Genomic DNA, 19,004 nt, shown 5'->3' with positions numbered 1-19,004 from the left:
ATAAAACTCAAGAGAATTAGAAACCAGGTCCATACAAACACTTTTACATTAATATTCATGGCAGCATTTTCATAATGGCCGAAAAGTGGAAGCAACCTAAATGTCTGTCATTGGATGAATGGATAGATAAAATGTAGAATATACATAAAATGTAGAATATACACACAGGGAATATTATTTGTCAATAAAAAGCAATGAACCTTGAAAACATAAGTGAAAGAAGCCAATCATAAAAGGCCACATTCCATTTGCATGAACTGTCCAGAATAGACAAATCCATAAAGACAGAAAGTAGACTAGGGGTTGGCCGGGGGTTGAGGGAGGGAAAATGTGAGTGACTGCTAATGGTTATAAGGTTTCTTTTTGTGGTGATTAAAATGTTCTGAAAGCAGATTGTGATGATGGTTGTACAATCCTGTGAATACTCTTAAAACCACTGAAGGGTAAGTTTCATGGTTTGTGATTTATATCTCAGTAAAACTGTAAAATGAAGTGCAGTTACATATGGGCCAAAATAGCTTATTATATATGTTTTATTTTATTTTTTAAATTAACAAAAATCCCAAGTTATGTTTTTTCTGGCTTTAGAGAAACAACTCCTTTCCTGATGAGAATAACATTGCAAGGCTTCAGGAAGAACTCATTGCTGTGAAACTGAGAGAAGCAGAAGCTATTATGGGTTTGAAAGAACTTAGACAACAAGTCAAGGATTTAGAGGAACACTGGCAGGTATATCAGTATATTTTTGCATGCTTTTTAGAAAGTGGGTAAAACCGGAGTATCCAATTTGTGTGAGTCTGAAGTAGCTGATGATCAACACCAGGATTTGAGTTTAAAGTGAGAAAGTTTCTTGAAATGTAAAAATCTGAGAGCACTTATAAGTTGAAAGTACCTTCAAGCTGCTTCTCCCTTTTAAATCCTCATAAATAAATAAAAGATAAAATAGAAATCAAGTCACGTTGTTACTGTATCTTTGTGATTTATATAACTTCTTCTAAAGAACGAAAAGAAAATTTTCCTTTATATAGCATATACAGCACATATTTCTTCTGCTGATGCTAAATCCATTGATCAGTATGAAACAGCCCAAGGGTGATACCAGTATAAATTTGTCTATATATTCGTAACCTCTTTTGAAAATTGGTTATCTCACAAAATAAATCAGTCACTTATATGTCCTCAAATTTATTCACATATGAGAGAAACTCTTGACAAGGAACAAAAAAAACAATCTAGAAGATTCTGTGGTGGCTCAGTTGATTAAGCATTAGACTTGGGCTCAGGTCACGATCTCCTGGCTTATGAGTTTGAGCCCCGCGTCAGACTCTATGCTGACAGCTCAGAGCCTGGAGCCTACTTCGGATTCTCTGTTTTCCTCTCTCTCTCTGCCCCTCCCCTGCTTGTGTTCTGTCTCTTTCTCTCTCTCAAAAATAAATAAACATTAAAAAAAAAAAAAAGGAATCTAGAAGACAGAAGGGAGAGCGGAAAGAAGAAAACAGTATATACCATTTCAGAGTAGTGACTTTGGTTTGAAATTGGGGTGTGGCTACACCTAGCAAAGACTGAAATTAGTCCTTGACATTACCATAAATGTATCAGGCAGCAATAAACTGGAAATTAAGAACAACAAAACTGATCCTTCACCATGGATATTTTGAGAACACTCCTAATATTACCTCCATAATTCATGAATAGCCCCATTTTTTTCTTTGCTTGGGATTTAGTTAACATTGTGGAAATCTCTCTTATAAAAAATTGAGGGTGAAAATTATATTCTTTACAATAATCAATCCATAGTATAAACAGATTTGAACTATATCTGAGCTTGTATTCCAAATCTGCCACTTACTGGCTTTGTGACCTTTCTGAAGTTACTTAATTGCCATTTCTGTTTTCTGACCTGTATAATGAAGATGATAGTTGCCTAACTTTTAAGGTTTTCTGGGGATTAAATAAAATAATGTATACATAATGCTTAATATAGTACTGGGCATGAAGTAAGTGCTCAGGAAAGTTAGCTCTTATTTTGATACTAGGAATATGTGTTGTAACCTAATTTTTTGTCTTTCAGCGCCACTTAGCTCGTACTACTGGGAGGTGGAAAGATCCACCAAAGAAGAATGCTGTGAATGAGTTACAGGATGAACTGATGACCATTCGACTTAGAGAAGCTGAAACTCAGGCAGAAATAAGAGAAATAAAACAAAGGATGATGGAAATGGAAACACAGGTATGATGGGAAAGCCCAGTAGCTTTAAAAAATAACATTACCAGATCAAAAGTTTATGCACAGGTTATATCATCCCTAGAATAGAGCCAGAAGAATAGAGCTAAAAGTCTAGACTGTAATTTCCTAGCCCAAATGGAAAGGGCTAAAAATTGTAGTCTTTGATATCAGAGATTTAATGTCTTCTTTGACCCAGTCAGCAAAGTTTAAGCAAGTCATAAAACTATACATTATTAACTTTGTTGCCTTGTTGTACAATTTGAGAGAAAATATTCATGTAGAGCAAATTTTTTCAACCTTGACTCTATTACCAGGTAATTCTTGAACCAGATAATTCTTTATTGTGGGGACTGGCCTGTGCATTGTAGGATGTTTAGCAGCATCCTTGTCCTCTACCTACTAGGTCCCAGTAGCACTGTGGTTCTCACCCCAGGTTTTGACCAAAAGCATCTCCACAGATTGCCAGATGTCCCCTGGGGGCAAAATTGCCCCTCATCGAAAACAGTTGGTGCAGAATATAATGTGAATGATGCTTCCTTATATGTAATGTGGTAACTCTGAGCAGTTAATTCCAAAATTATACTTCTTTCTAAGTCTTCTCTTTCTGTGATAAATTCTGTCTTAAATATACTTAACATTTGCACAATCCTTTTTAATGAGCCCATTTGCATTATAAAGTACATTTGGTTTTTATGTGGTACATTTGTGTGGACCACATTCTGGATTCTCTGTAATGTTATTTGGTTTTCAAAATAGTCAGTAGGGGGCATAGTTAACTCATGTATCATTCTGTATACATATGTGCAAAATGATCATCCCAACTTTAACATGATAACATGAATCTGTAAATCCTTTAGATTAAATAGATTTTGTTTTATGTTGTTCAAAGTTATTTTCTTGTATTTTTCATTACAATTGACTATAACAGTGAAATTATGAAAAGTAGAAATCCAGTTTTTATAATTGAAAGTTTTATTTTTATAACAGATTTTATCTCATTGTACACATTAAAGATAGAAACAGCTTTTAAGCCAGTGTTCGGGTTTTGTTTCACAGTGGTGAATGAATGAAATCAATGAACATAATTTTCAGAACTGTTGAATACAAAGGACTGTTTAGTCACCAGAGAGAACTTAACTGAAAAATCAGTTGCACAAACTACACTTAATATAATTCACAATATGACATGATGGATATTAACTAATAATTTCATACTATATTTAAGTCAGGTTATTATGTTGTACACCTTAGACTTACACAGTGCTGTATATCAATTATATCTCAATAAAACTGGAAAAATGTTTAATTTAGAAATCTGGTAACTAAAGAGTTTGATAGAAACTGCTATGGAAAATAGGAGGGGGAATTAATTCCAACTAGACGGTTTAGGGAAAGGCTTCCTAAGGAATTTGTATTTTGAACTGTACCTGACAGAGTGTAATTTTGGATGCATTTTGATGAAAGAGAAATGGTGTAAGGCACTTGTTCCTAAATGCCAGTGCTTGAACTGGTGATGATTCATATCTAACGTCCAGATGAAGAGATTTGTCCTTGTTGATACATGTAGTTTCAGTTCCTGCATTTTAGTGACTTTCAGAAAATACCACCTAGTAAGTACACCTTAGTTTATTGAGCCACACTCTTCCTTCTTTGTACCAGTTTTTGCTATTACAAATAATGCTACTCTGAATATTATTGCACCTGTTTCCTTGTGTATAGCTCTACGAGTTTCTTCAGTACTGGGATTCTTATCTTTTTTTGTATGCTATGAACCCCTTTGGCAGTCTGAAATCTCCAGATCCTTTCTCCAAATAATGTTTTTAGGGGTGCCTGGGTGGTTCAGTTGATTAAGCGTCCAACTTTAAAAAAAAAATTTTTTTTAACGTTTATTTATTTTTGAGACAGAGACAGAGCATGAACGGGGGAGGGTCAGAGAGAGGGAGACACAGAATCTGAAACAGGCTCCAGGCTCCGAGCTGTCAGCACAGAGCCCGACGCGGGGCTCGAACTCACGGACCGCAAGATCATGACCTGAGCCAAAGTCGGCCGCCCAACTGACTGAGCCACTCAGGCGCCCCAACCGTCCAACTTTTGATATTGGATCAGGCTTAGGTTGTGATCTCACAGTAGTAGGATAAAGCCCCACCTTGGGCTCTGCACTGAGCTTGGAGTGTGGTTGGATTTCTCAACCCTCTCTGCCCCTCCCCTTCTCGTGCTCTCTTTCTCTATCTCAAAATAAATAAAAAATGTTTTTTCATGCATAAAGTAAAATACATAGGATTGCAAAACAAGCCAGTTATATTGAGGTACAGTTCTCAAAATACTGAAAAATAAACAAGTTTATGATATAGAACACATACAGGGACATACACAACACATTGCAGGATTAGGTTTTTAATATTTTAGATTTTTCTTACCTACGTTAGAATGTAGTATAATTTTCCTTTTGGGGGATACTCTCCTAGGTTTGGTATGAAAGTTATAATAAGTTTATGGAATAAATCAGATTGTATTTTATCTTTTTATTTCTACAAAATTTTGTCTAAGATTAGAATTACCTCTTGAATATTTGCTGGAATCCATTCCTTTAAATAGTCTTATCTTTTTGTCTTGTTTTTTTGGGAATAGTAACTATTGATCCTACTTATTGAAGGCTTATAGACCTTTTCAGGTGTTCTGTTTGTTCTTGAGTCTCATTTGGTAAGACGTGTTTGCTTGGGAAGACACATTTCATCTAAACTTTCAAATTCATCACTTAGAGTTGTTGAGGGTGTCTTTTTAAAAAATTTCTTTTTACTAGGTCAATATTTAGGTCTTTTTTCATTTCTAATAGTGTTTATTTGTGTTTATGTTCTTGAAAAGTGTTTGTAGAAGTTTGCCATTTTTTTTCAGAGGTTTGCCATTTTTAGTAATATTTCTAAAGACTGGATTTTTCATTTTTGTTGGTCCTCCATGTTTTACCATAGTTTTCTATATAATTTAGTTCTGTTATTATATCCTTTTATTATTTGTTGCTTGGGCTTCATCTTTTTTCACCTTTATTTGTACTCCTACCTATGTTTTCTTTTCTAATATATTTTTTATTCTTCAGTTCCATGCTTTTGACTTCCCTTGTGATTGCTTGTTTGACTCAAGATTTGTTTACAAGTATGTTTTGTATTTCCAAATGTATAGATTTCTGGTTCACTTCATTAGTAGTTTATGTCAATAGTTTAACGAAATTGCTTTGTGGTCACAGATTGTAGTCTGTAGAGTCTTACTTATATTAGATCAAACTTCTTCATTATACTGTTGGTATCTTCTATATTCTTTCTAGTTGTGTGTATCACCTGATGTTTCAAATACTAACAAATAGATACCTTCTCTTTTGATTGTAGATTTGTTTCTCCTTAGATTATGAGTTTTTTGGCTTAAAATATTCTGAGCCGCTTTTAGAGGGACACACAAATTTTTAATTGTCATTTTTTTTGTAGTAAATGAATCTTATTAGGGGCACCTGGGTGGCTCAGTTGGTTAAGCACCAGACTCTTGATCTTGGATCAGGTTATGATCTTATGGTTTGTGAGATTGAGCCCTGCATCGGGCTGTGCACTGACAGCATGGAGCCTGTTTGGGATTTTCTCTTTCTCTTTCTCTCTCTCTCTCTGCCCCTTCCCTGCTTGCTTGCTCTCTCTCTCTCTCTTAAAATAAATGAACTTTACAAAAGTTTAAAATGAATCTTATTATATACTGACCCTCTTTATCTTTCAGGATGCATTTTGATTTAGTCTATCTTAATACAGTTATCTAAGATGTTTATTTTATTTTTTAAGTTTATTTATTTAGAGAGAGTGTGCAAGCAGAAGTGGGGGAGGAAAAGAGTGAGAGGGAGAGAGAGAGAGAATCCCAAGCATGCTCTGCACTGTCAGCACAGAGCCGGATGTGGGACTCAAATTCATAAACCGTGAGATCATGACCTGAGCCAAAATGAAGAGTCGAATGCTCAACCGACTGAACCACCCAGGCACCTCTAAGCTGTTCTTTTTCAGTCTCTGCCTTATTTATCTTTTTCCATCTTTTTAATTTCAGCCTGTTGATATCTTTGATAAACTGCATATAGATGAACATTTTTTAAAATCCAGTTTGACAAATGGTTGTACAACTCTGACTGTACTAAACTGCTGAAGTGTAGGTACACTTTAAGTGGGTGACTTTTATGTGTATGTCTCAATAAAGCTCTAAAAATGCAGTCCCAGTCTTTTTTAGCAGTCATCGTTAGTCCATGTTTGATGATTCAGTTTGGATTAATATCTGTCACCTTGCTAGCTATTTCTGTTTGTTCCATCTGTTCTTTATATCTTTTATTTTTCTATTTCCTCTTGGATTTATTGGGCATTATGATTCCATTTTATCTCCACAAGTGACTTCTTTATACTCCTTAATTTTTTTTTTTTTTTTTTTACTGGTTGCTCTAGGTTTTTCAATATACACCTAATGAGAGCTAATCTTCAAATAATATTCCTCACATGTAGTATAAGATGACCTTACAACAGTATATTCCCAGTTCTTCCTCCTATCCTTTGTGCTATTTGTTGTCATATATTTTGCTTTTACATATAGTGCAAATATGTCATATGTGCTACTAGTCTTGCTTTAATCAGTTACCTTTCAGAGAAATTAAAAAAAAATTTAATGATATTTATTTCCTTCAATTATTCCATTTTTCAGCATTCTATTTTTTTTGTACAGATCCATGTTTCTGTCTGGTGTCATATTCCTTCTGCTTAAGAAATCTCTTTAACATGTCTTGTACTGCTGGTCAGCTGGCAGTGGATTTTTAGTTTTGTTTCTTTGGGAAAGTATTTCTCCAATTTTAAAATATATATTTGCTGGATATTGAAATCTGGGTTGTTTTTCCTTCAACACTTAAAGTTACTCTTCTTGTCAGTAACCATGCAAGCCAGAATTCTGTTATAATTTTTGTTTATCTGCATGTAATGTGTTTTATCCTCTGGTTACTTTTAAGATTTTCCCTTTTGTTTTTAGCACTCTGAATATGAAATGACTTGTTGTATTTTTTGTTTTGTTTTGTTTCCCTCTGAGTTTCTTGGACCTGTGGATTTCTCTCTACCATGAAATTTGGAAAATTCTTGGTTTTTCTTTCTTCAGATATTTCTTCTGCCATTCCATATTCTTTTCTCCTCCTGGGATTCCCATTACACATACGTTAGATTAATTGATATTGATAGTAACTCTTTGATGCTCTTTTCTTTTTTCTTCTCATTATTCTCTTTGTGTTTCAGTTTCTACTGTGTTAAATATTTCTATTGACTTATCTTTAAGTTCACTGATTCTTTGCTCCACTTTGGGAGTTGTCTGATGAGCCATTGAAGGCATTCTTCACATCTGTTACTGTGTTTTTCATTTCTAGCATTTCTGTTTGATTCTTACAGTTTTCATTTCTCTGCTTATATTAAGTATGTGATCTTGAATGTTTTTAACCTTTCTCTTAGAGCCTTTAGCATGTTAATTACAGTTATTTTAAATTCCCTGTTAGGTAATTTTAATATCTGTGTCCTATATGAGGCCAATTCTGTTGATTGCTTTGTCTCTTGGTAGTGTTTTGTTTTTTCTTTTTACTATGCTTTGTAATTTTTTCTTGAAAACTGAGTGTCTAGTGTAGGACAGTAGACTAAGGTAAGTAGTTTTTATGCCTGGAAATGGGCATACCTTTTCTTCTGGTAGGCCTTTAATGTGGGGGATTTGAGTTAATATAGTCAGGAGTTGGGCTGGTTTTGAGGTTTGTTGTTTCTGTGGTTACCCTCATTGCACCACAGGCTTCAAATTCCTCTAACACTATCTTATTTTTAGATTAGGGGCTGGTTTGCCAGAGTCTTTTCTCAATGTCTTTTAGGTCTTCCATGTGTACAGCACTTCAGAGAGAGTCTGTCTCCAGCAGTATTCCACTCTTACTTGTTACAGGAAGTTGGAGGGCCAGAGTGTTCCCCATTGTTTTGATAAAGCCTCAGTCTTAGGCTGCATTGTGCCCCTGGATCTGGAGTGTTTGACTTTCTTAGTGCTCCTGCCCTACCACCAGCTATAGTCCTAGGCCCAAAATATAGTCCTGTCCCTTTCTCAGATATGGTGGTTTCCCCAGTGTTCTAAGGGCACCAGTGTTTCTGATAGTAATGGATGAAACCTTTTATTCTGTAGAGGAAATAAGCAAGGTTTAGTGCTTCTGTATTGGCTGCTGCTCTCCTCCCTCAAGCCTTTACTATGGAGATCTCTTTCTCAAGGCTTTCATCCATCTTTTTTTGTGTGTACCTGTTGGGGTCCATGAAGAAAAAGTGTACAAAAGCTTGTGAACTGTTTTGCTCCGTTAGGCTCCACACTCTCTAGCCAGCCAATACTTGGCCTCTGGCTAAATTATTCTTAACAGTTTCTGGCTTCATCTGCCCTGTCTGTCCTTAGATTTGGGGTTAGTTTGTTGCCCTGTGTGCTCACCTCTCTGGTTTCAACAAAAGTCATTAATTGAGTTTGGCCAGCTTTTTTTTTTTTTTTTTTTTTTAATTGAAAGGGTGGAAACAATCCTCTTCTACTCTATATCCTCATCAGAAATCAAAACTGTTTATTATGATATATTTGAAAATTTTTTACTTCATTTCTTTTTTGTGTTTTTTTCCTTTCTTGCTTTTTATTGGATTTAGATGTTTCTTTCTCTTCTGCTAGTTTGACTTTTATAATTCCATTTGTTTTCTATTAGTGTTTATTACCTGAAAAAAAAAGTCCCATCTGAGACTAAACAGAGTTTGATGTTGATAATTATCTCCATCTTCCTTTAAAAGTGTGTAAGGGCCTTAGAAGATCTCTATATGCTCTTCTTCCATTTCCAATCTTGTATCTTACTATTGTACATTTTTTATATCTCTAAATTATTAGACATTATTGTTCTATGGAGTCAGGGCTTATTTGGATTTGTCTACTTGTTTGCTGCGTTTTTGCTCTCTCTCACTTTTATTTAACAGTTTTTTTCCAATTTCAATCATGAATTGTAAACTCTCACTTTCTTAAAATAGGTGTACTTTTCCGCACTCTTATAGTTTAGCTAAATGTACTGTTGTAGGATGAAATTTATTTTTTTAAGCACTACAGATTTTTCCTATTGATGTCTGATTTGTCTCTTCTTTTTTTTTTTTTTGTAGTTATTTATTTTGAGAGAGAGAGAATGTGCTAGCAGGGGAGGGGCAGAGAGAGAGACAGGGGGAGAGAGAAAACCCCAAGCTGGCTTTGCACTTCCAGCCCAGAGCCCCTTGTGGGGCTCAAACCCATGAACTGTAAGGTCATGACCTGAGCTGAAATCAAGAGTCAAGTACTTAAGCAACTGAGCCCCCCAGATGCCCCTGTCTCGTCTTCTCTTTAGCATTCTGTTTTGTTAAAATGTATCTTCTTGAGGGTTTATTTGTATTTATCCTGTTTGGAATTAGTTGTGCTTCATGAATAGTAGATTCATATATATATTTCTTCCAGTTGTAAAAAATTCTCAACTATTGTTGTCTCTTAGACCATTATATCTAATCTTTTTTTCTGTTTTATCCTGCAACCCCTATTAGGTGTATTTTGTACCAACTTACTCTCTTTACCTCTTCTGGGACACTATCTTCAATGTATCTAATCTCCTATTTAATCCTTTAATTAATTTTTAATATGTTCAGCTATATTAACTTCTAGAAAATGTATTTAGTTTTTCAAATTTGCTAAATGTTTTTTGATAGTTACTTGTTCTATGCTTATGTTTTTGCTTCCTCTTTTTATGTCCAAAAAAATTAAAAAAAATTTTTTTTGATGTTTATTTTTGAGAGAGAGACAGAGCATGAGCAGGGGAGGGGCAGAGAGAGAGGGAGACACAGAATCTGAAGCAGGCTCCAGGCTCTGAGCTGTCAGCACAGAGCCTGATGCGGGGCTCGAACCCACGAACCACAAGATTATGACCTGAGCCGAAGTCGAACGCTTAACCGACTGAGCCACCCAAGCGCCCCTATGTCTAAAAATTTTAAACAAAATATTTTATATAAAGTCCTTACATGATTATTTTGTTATCTAGAGTTTTAAAATAATCTGTCATTGCTATCCTTTTTTCTACTGTTTCTCACTCATCATCAATTTGGCGTTTTGTTTAATGTGTATAGTTTGTGATGATGGGTCATGGACTTATATTGAGTGGTGCAAGGAGGAGTTCTATTTGTGGGAATTCTTTGCAGCTTATGTTGAAGGTGTGTCCCTCTCAAGTGTGGTTATTTGTTTAGTCGTAGGAGGAAAGATAGTAAAAAGAGGTTGTGGAAGAACATTTTGTATGTAAGTACTAAGTACTTGAGCACTAAGAAGTTCACTGTTTATTTTGTAGACACATAGTGAGTCAGGAAGATGAGTAAAAGTAAGGATGAAGAAACCCAGAAGTGGTAGAATGTTTTAGAGTTTAAATCTATTAGATGATGTGGATCTTTTATTAAAACTCGAGGCAGGTTTGGGGCACCTGGGTGGCTCAGTTGGTTAAGCGACTGACTTCGGCTCAGGTCATGATCTTGCAGTTTGTGAGTTCGAGCCCTATGTCAGGCTCTGTGCTGACAGCTCAGAGCCTGGAGCCTACTTCAGATTCTGTGTCTCCCCCTCTCTCTACCCCTCCCCTACTCACGCTTTGTGTCTCTCTGTCTCTCAATAATAAATAAACGTTAAAAAAAAATAGCTCAAAAAAAAAAACCTGCAGGCAGGGTCATTTTCATAGAGTGAGGCAGAATAGATATAATAATAGTAACAACCAAGGATTTATTAAGTATCTGTTAAATTTCAGGCATTGTGTGAGACTCCTTGCATAAACTTTTTTAATATGACTGCTACAACATAGACTTTAAATTTTTTAAAGATTTTATTTATTTTTGAGAGACAGATATAACACAGACTTTAAATTCGAGTGGTAATATCTATGCTTATAACAGTGTACTGAAATTGGATGGGATTAGATAACTTTACTATGGGTGAAAAACTATAAAATGAGGAGCCAGATTTTCCTGTCTTTGGTTATAAAATCCCTACTGTTTCAGACCCCTAATAGAATATTTTGGGGTTGAGAGAAATCAGGCTGCATGAAGCTTGAATGGGAAGACTACCTCATGTCAGTCAACTTAAGGTCTATATAATTTCTTAGCATGTTCTATAATTACAATAAATTAAGCAGCTAGCATATATTGAGTTCTTACTATATATTAAGGCCTGCTGCATGTAATCTCTCATTTAATACTAAAGACAACTAAATGAAAAATTGGTCTTATTTTTATATACATTTTTCAGATGAGGAAATAGAGACTCAAATATTATAACTAGTTTAGATAATGACCGAATAACAAGTCAGAGTTCAAAACCAGTCCATGCTCTATAAAAAGACTGTGCTGTACATGGGAGGAATGTAAAAATGCACATGACACATTTTATGACATCAGGGATTTTACAGTTCAGTAAATGGCGATGGTACTTTTCAGTCAGTCTGTACTTTCTTTTGAGAACTGGAAATAGGAGTCAAATTCATCATATTCCTGTATCTACTCATTTGTGTGACACTGCCTGTTGCACAATTTAATACCTTCAAGTTCTGTGTAAACATTCTTAAAGTTTATAGATATTTATTGTATAAATGAAAATATTGAGCTGTAGGAAGAGTTTTTGATATGGACCTTAAGTATTCTTTTGGATGGCTTGAGTTTTAAAGCACTTGTATACTTTTTTCTTTTTAGTATTTAACTATTTGTTAAAAAAACCTTTATCTGTAACTAATAATAACATTTTATATAATGTTACTGAGGTGTAAAATGGAGAGGTAGAAATATATAAGTTTTTTCGGGTCTTTATAGTCTGAGTATTTATATTTTTAATTACTAGAATCAGATCAATAGTAACCATCTTCGAAGAGCGGAACAAGAGGTGATCAGTCTACATGAGAAGGTGCAGTATCTTTCTGCACAGAACAAAGGACTACTTACTCAATTAAGTGAAGCAAAGCGCAAACAAGCAGAGATTGAATGCAAGGTAAATATATCAACTACCTAATGTTTTTGTCAAAATAATAATGCCTTTTTGTTTTGTCTCATTATTATCTTAAAACCAAATAAAACCAAAAAGAGCTAGCTTTGTTTCCAACTTTTCCTGAACTTGGTTTGGTGGTTGCTTTCAGACAAGGTTAACTCATCATGCCTTGAGGTGGATTTCAGGCAGGAAACTTCATTTTCACCTACTTGGTTAAATGCTAGTGTAGGGAATTAAGTTAGCCAGGTGGTTGAAAATTGATACCTCTGTACAATTTTTATTTTGACTTGTAACCCTTTAAAAACGAAGTTTTAAAAATCGGAACCAAAAAGATAGGTAATTTAGAGAGGTTAGGGCAACTCTGCTTTGGTACCTTATCAGTAGACATTCAGTATTGATAAATGTTTTCTGGGTAGAAAGCAAAAGAAGTTTGTATATACCAATGGGTTGGGGAAATTGTGTGCATTTCCCATTAATTTGTTTTTTTAAATTTTGTGTGTGTAAAGTGTTTGGTTTTATAAAGCATCAAAAAATATTTGAATGCAAGTAAATTTTTTCTTGAAATTACAGTATAACAGTGGTGAGAGGGTGAGGGGATGTGGAGTGGGGTAGAAGGAGAGAGAAAGTGAAAGAGATAGTGTATGTGTGTTTGAGAGAGAGAGAAATAACTAAAGAGATGACTGTGATCCGAGCATTAGAATGGATTACTGAAGACAAGTTACAGGATTTTAAAAATAAACTAGTCATCCATCTTTCCATGGTGAGATAGCAGGAATGATGCCCTTTAGAGATTTCAGCCTTATTATTCTATGATAAGAAATAAGACTTTCAATGGCACATGTAAAGCTGTAATTCCATCAACTTGTTCTGGTGTCATTAAAAACCAAGAGTGAAGCTTGAATGGTTTATCAGTGTCACTGAAATCCAGAGATGAAATTACATCCTAATAAATATGCATGGCTGTTACAATTTACACTGACAGAAATCTGTAGGCAGTACTGAAATTTGTACTAACTTAAAATTAGTACCTCTGGAAAGTTATAACTAGACTAATTTAAAAATAAAGTGATGTGACATGAGGTTGTATCAATTTGATTCGTCTTTCTAATGTGTGATTGAGTTTTTATGATGCCGTATCGTCTATGCTGACATTTTTAATAAAGAACTAAACTTAATCTTTTTTCATTACTGGTGTAAGTTTTCCTTAAACATTGGTTGATAACACTATGACTTGATTTACTATTGCTCCTCAAATGCCTTAGTAACTTAAGCTAAGTAAAGTGTCCTTTGGAAATAAATATTTGTTGAATTTGCTGATGAAAATATATATACATATATGTATTTTTTTAATTTAAGAAATGGGCTCAGATTCAGAATTTTAGCAAATTTTAAGAACCAATATATATTTTGTTTAATCTTTAACTGTTCATTAATAAATATGTAAAATATGTTAAAGATGCTGATTCCCCTATCTCCCCCTGTGTTTACACTGTATATTGATTTATTCAATCTTTTGTAATACCTTTTGTAGATTTTGAGAATGACCGGTGTGTTGTTACCCTAGCACCTAGTACATTCTAATTAAGTGTATATATTTACCTTGTTATCTTGGAATAGTTCAGGAACAAACCTAACTTTTTCAAGGAAGCTAGTCCTTTAATTGTGTAAATCTGATTAATTTTCATTTATTTTTTTAAGGCTTTTATTTTCAGAGAGACAGGACGTGAGTGGGTGAGGAGCAGAGAGAGAGGGAGAATCTCAAACGGGCTGCGCCCTGTCAGTGCAGATCCCTAAGAGGGGCTCAAATTTACGAAACTGTGAGATCATGACCTGAGCCAAAATCAAGAGTCAGATGCTCAACTGACTGAGCCACCCAAGCACCCCTGATTAATTTTCATTTAGTTCTACATGATCATAGCTTATAATTTGTTGGTAAATAATTATTCAGGTTCATTTTATTTTTCATTTATGTAAAATATCAGGATACTGTTTTTAATATTAATGTTATTTTCTCTCTATAACTGTGTTTGAATATTCCCACTTAAAAATGAAACTAGTACAAGTGTGTGATCTCCAATATGAAAATTCAAAATACTCTGAAACCCAAACGTTTTCTCATAAATTTCACACACATTCATTTGGATAATTTTTATTGTATCCCACTTGGTGTGTATTTTTATACTTTACTGTTTCATTGTGTTTAACACTGAGCATACTGTTTCATTATGGGTGTTGTTGCCACTAGAGAATACTAAGGTGCCACTCATACTACTAAGGTATGCACCTTATTACTTTTCTAAAATCTAAAAAATCTGAAGTTCCAAGACACACCTTGTGCCTAAGATTTTAGTAATGAGATTATGGGATTTGCTACATAAATATAAATTTGAAGATGACAGAAATATTTTAAATTTTCTGGTTCTACAAATATAGAGAGATATATAGACATAGATATATGTATGTCCATGAGAAAAGATGTATTAATTATGAATTTGCAAAATTGTATGATAAGAAATTTTAAGTGAGGAAAATCAAAGTATTTTACTATGATTATAACATTATGCCTACATGGAATAATGATAGGAAGGAAACAGGAAGAAAATAAACCTATTGCTTATATATAATATAAATTTTGCTAGCTTAATACATACTCGTAATGCTTTGATTGTTTGAGTATAAATCAAAGCAATCCGTCCCCTTTTACCTCATTCTGTTTCTGATTCTACCACATACCCCTTTTACTTTTTGCTAGGTAACTGCTTTTATTATTTCCTGATATATCCTTTTAGAGTTTCTTTTAGGCAAATACTAGCAAGTAAAAATATATAATTTTTCTTTTCACTTTCTTACATGAAAGTTAACATACTGTATGCTCCTCTTTTTTTATTTTTTTTTTGTCACTATATTTTGTAGAGCTTTCAATATCAGTGCTTGAAGATTCTTATTAGTTTCTAAGGTATATTGTTTTCCATTGCATGGATGTGCTATAGTATACTTAACTAGGTCCTTATTGGTGTGCACATGGACTGTTCCCAGTGTTTTGCTGTCACAGGCACTGTATAGTGAATAACCTTATACATATATAATTTCAGACATATAGAGTTATATCTACATATTCCTATAGAGGTATATCTATGTGTTCCTGTAATTTGATTGTTTGGTCAGTGGGTAAATATATTTGTACATTCATAGATTTTGTCAGATAACACTCCTGACAGTTGTGCCATTTTGTACTTTGACCAGCAGGGCATGATAATACCTGTTTCTCTATTGTGTTACTTACAAAGTATATAGCCAGACTTTTCATTCTAAATAGATGCTATTTTAGGACATGTTTTGGATATTTTACAACAGTGATTCTCAAATAGGATTGGGAGGAGGTGAGATTATGAGACTTCAAAGAAGGATGGCATCTAATTATGTATTTGTCAAATATTTGGGCAGCTTTTATTTGTCAGCCTTATAGGCACTGGGGATTCAGTAGTGAAGAAGGTGGACACAATGTTTAGTGAGACAGTAAAGTAAAAAATACATAGGATTATCACGAATGATGTACTATAAAGTGGGAGGTAAGGAGAATTGGCAATAAAGATGGAGTGCTAGGAAGTGGTATCAAAGGTGGGACGTGAAGAATAGGACAGAAGCAACCATATGAAGAGCCAGGGGAAGATCCTCGCATGAAAAAGCTCACAGAGTTCAAGATCCAAAAGCAGGAAAGAACCTGTTTGCTGAGACTTCTATAAAGCTGGAAAAGCTAATGAAATAAAGCTAGAGAAGCAGGTTGGGATTCCACTTCTTACCATGTAAAATTTTAGAGTCCATGCTGTGGGAGGCCACTGAAGGTTTTAAGCAGGAAATCAACTGACTTTTTTTTTTTTCTGTTTTGCTGTATTTACTTCAGATTTCTTTTTTTCACTGTTAATTTTGAAATATTTTTATGTTTACACAAAAGCAGCAAAAATAGTACGTAGAGTTACCATATGCCTTTCAATCAGCTTCTTCTAATGTTGACATCTTACATGTTAACATCTAACATGGTACATTTATCAGTACTGAGAAATGAATGATGGTACAATGTTATTACTAAACTATAGACTTTATTCAAATTTCCTCATTATATCTCCATCTCTTCCATTCTGTGACAGTTTCTTAATGCTTTCTTATCTTTCCTTACCTTGACTATTGAAGAATACTGGTCAGATATTTTGTAGAATATCCCTCAGTTTGGGATTGTCTGTTTTCTCCTGATTAGACTGAGGTTATGTATTTTAGGAAAGAATCAGAGTTGAAGTGTCCTTCTCAGCACATCATATCAGAAGACACTTCGTATAAATATATCTTACGGTTAATGCTGGTAACCTTGGTCATTTAAGTTGGTGTCTGCCAGCTTTCTCCACTACAGAACTTTTTTTCTCTTATACTCGGTTCATTATAAGCAAGTTACTAAGTCCAGCCTGCAGTCTGATGGCAGGCAGGGGTGTTAAGCCATACCTCCTCAAGGAAAAAGTATTAGGGGCGCCTGGGTGGCTCAGTCGGTTAAGTGTCCGACTTTGGCTCAGGTCATGATCTCGTGGTTCGTGAGTTCGGGCCCTGTGTTGGGCTCTGTGCTGACAGCTCAGAGCCTGGAGCCTGTTTCAGATTCTGTGTCTCCCTCTCTCTCTCTCTGACCCTCCCCCGTTCATGCTCTGTCTCTCTCTGTCTCAAAAATAAATAAACGTTTAAAAAAATTTAAAAAAAAAAAGAAAAGAAAAAGGAAAAAGTATTAAAGAATTTGTGGGTATATGTTAAAACCACCACAGTAATTAATAAATATTGGGGGGGGAACTATTTTAAGGCTATGCATATATGCTTAAAGTTTCAGCAACTAATTTTAGCATTTAAGCATTTATTAGGGGATAGTGCTTGTAGCAATTAATGTAGTTATTTTTTAAAGGAATATACATGCCATTGTGTGTGGAGGTAGGTTTAAGGTGAGGTTGGAGAGAGATGTGATATGAGATCATCAGGAAATAGCACAGGACAGAGTAGCTAGCTTGGGCCCAGCTGTTAGCATTTAAATAAAGAGAAATAGATAAATTCACAATCTATTTTTATAGAGAACCAATAAGACTTGGTGATTAGAGAGGGGGAAGATTAAGGTAAATTTTGGGTTTTTTACTTGATTAACATAATTTCATGTAATTTATAATATACATTTGAAAGTATTAATAAATTTACATAGCTAAATGTGTATGTAATTTACATAAAATAATTTTGATTAGTATAATTTTTATAAATTGTTAATTAACATTAGTAAAGTAGTAGTTCTCTATTACTGTTTTTTTTTTTTTTTAGAAGGCAACCTCTTAATTTTTTTTTTAATGTTTTTATTTATTTTTGAGATAGACACAAAGCATGAACGGGGGAGGGTCAGAGAGAGAGAAGGGGAGACACAGAATCTGAAGCAGGCTCCAGGCTCCAAGCTGTCAGCACAGAGCCTGACGTGGGGCTCGAACTCAACGGACTGTGAGATCATGACCTGAGCCAAAGTCAGACGCTTAACCAACTAAGCCACCCAGGCGCCCCTCTATTACTATTTTTTAATGTTTATTTTGAGAGAGAGTGAGTAAGTGCATACGGGCTGGGGCAGGGCAGAGAGAGAGAGGGAGAGAGAGAATCCCAAGCAGGTTCCTGCTTGTCAGCACAGACGACTGACGAGGGGCTCCATCTCATGAACCATAAGGTCATGACCTGAGCTGAAATCAGAAGTTGGATGCTTAACTGAGCCACCCAGGCACCCCTGTATTACTTTTTAAAAAATTACTTCTAAAACTTAGTGGCTTAAAATAGCAATAAGCACTAATATCCTAGAGTTTCTGTGAATCAGAAATTCAGGAGCAGCTTAGCCGGTGCTCTCTAGAGTTTAGAGTTTAGAGTCTCTTATGAGACTGCAGTCATTTGAAGGCTAACCTGAAGGATAAAATGTTTTAGGTGGCTCTCTCCCATGGTTGGTGCTAAATTTCTCCTAAGGTTACCACCCTGTACATTTTTTATACTAATGATTGCTAAATTGCAACTGAAGTAAATGGAGGAGCAAAATATTTTTGTAAACTCTATATTTCTCTAACGTATTTTTTTCATATTTTGTTACTTCTGGATCAGTATAATTTGGCACAGATATTGTAGAATACAGTTTTGGGGTTTTCTTCATGAAATTTTGAGGTAGTAGAGTTAAATATTATACTTTTCCTAGGAAGGTTAGAATTATGATATAATCTAATTCTCTTTAGCATAATGTAAAAATTCATTGACATTTATTGCCTCAGAAAGAATATAATTTTTAAATATTGTCTAGCTAATATACTCTCTCAGCATCCACATTGCCTGTTAATCTGTTGTCCTCATTAGGTATTTGAAAGTTGTCAATATTTGTTCTTTTTTTTTTTTTAATTTTTTTAACGTTTTTATTTATTTTTGAGACAGAGAGAGACAGAACATGAATGGGGCAGGGTCAGAGAGAGAGGGAGACACAGAATCTGAAACAGGCTCCAGGCTCTGAGCTGTCAGCACAGAGCTCAACGTGGGGCTCGAACCCACAGACCGCGAGATCATGACCTGAGCTGAAGTCGGACGATTAACCGACTGAGCCACCCAGGCGCCCCAATGTTTCTTTATTTTTGAGAGAGAGAGAGCAAGAGAGAGAGAGTCAGCATGAGTGGGCAAGGGGCAGAGAGAGTGGGAGACACAG

At 34.8% G+C, this 19,004-nt stretch overlaps 1 protein-coding gene across 16 annotated transcripts in view; it reads left to right on the top strand.

The window, feature by feature from the left end:
* Positions 1-19,004, top strand: part of EVI5 (ecotropic viral integration site 5) — a 231,241-nt gene that overhangs the window by 144,311 nt on the left and 67,926 nt on the right. For all 16 annotated transcript variants that reach the window (XM_027058598.2, XM_027058590.2, XM_027058587.2 and 13 more), the window contains 3 exons: positions 589-729; positions 2,072-2,230; positions 12,134-12,280. In XM_027058598.2, coding sequence (XP_026914399.1) covers positions 589-729; positions 2,072-2,230; positions 12,134-12,280 — 447 coding nt within the window. The remainder of the gene's footprint in view (positions 1-588; positions 730-2,071; positions 2,231-12,133; positions 12,281-19,004) is intronic.

This window comes from Acinonyx jubatus, chromosome C1, assembly GCF_027475565.1.
Source record: "Acinonyx jubatus isolate Ajub_Pintada_27869175 chromosome C1, VMU_Ajub_asm_v1.0, whole genome shotgun sequence".
Classification (NCBI taxonomy): domain Eukaryota; kingdom Metazoa; phylum Chordata; class Mammalia; order Carnivora; family Felidae; genus Acinonyx; species Acinonyx jubatus.
This window is presented reverse-complemented; position numbering and strand designations above follow the sequence as displayed.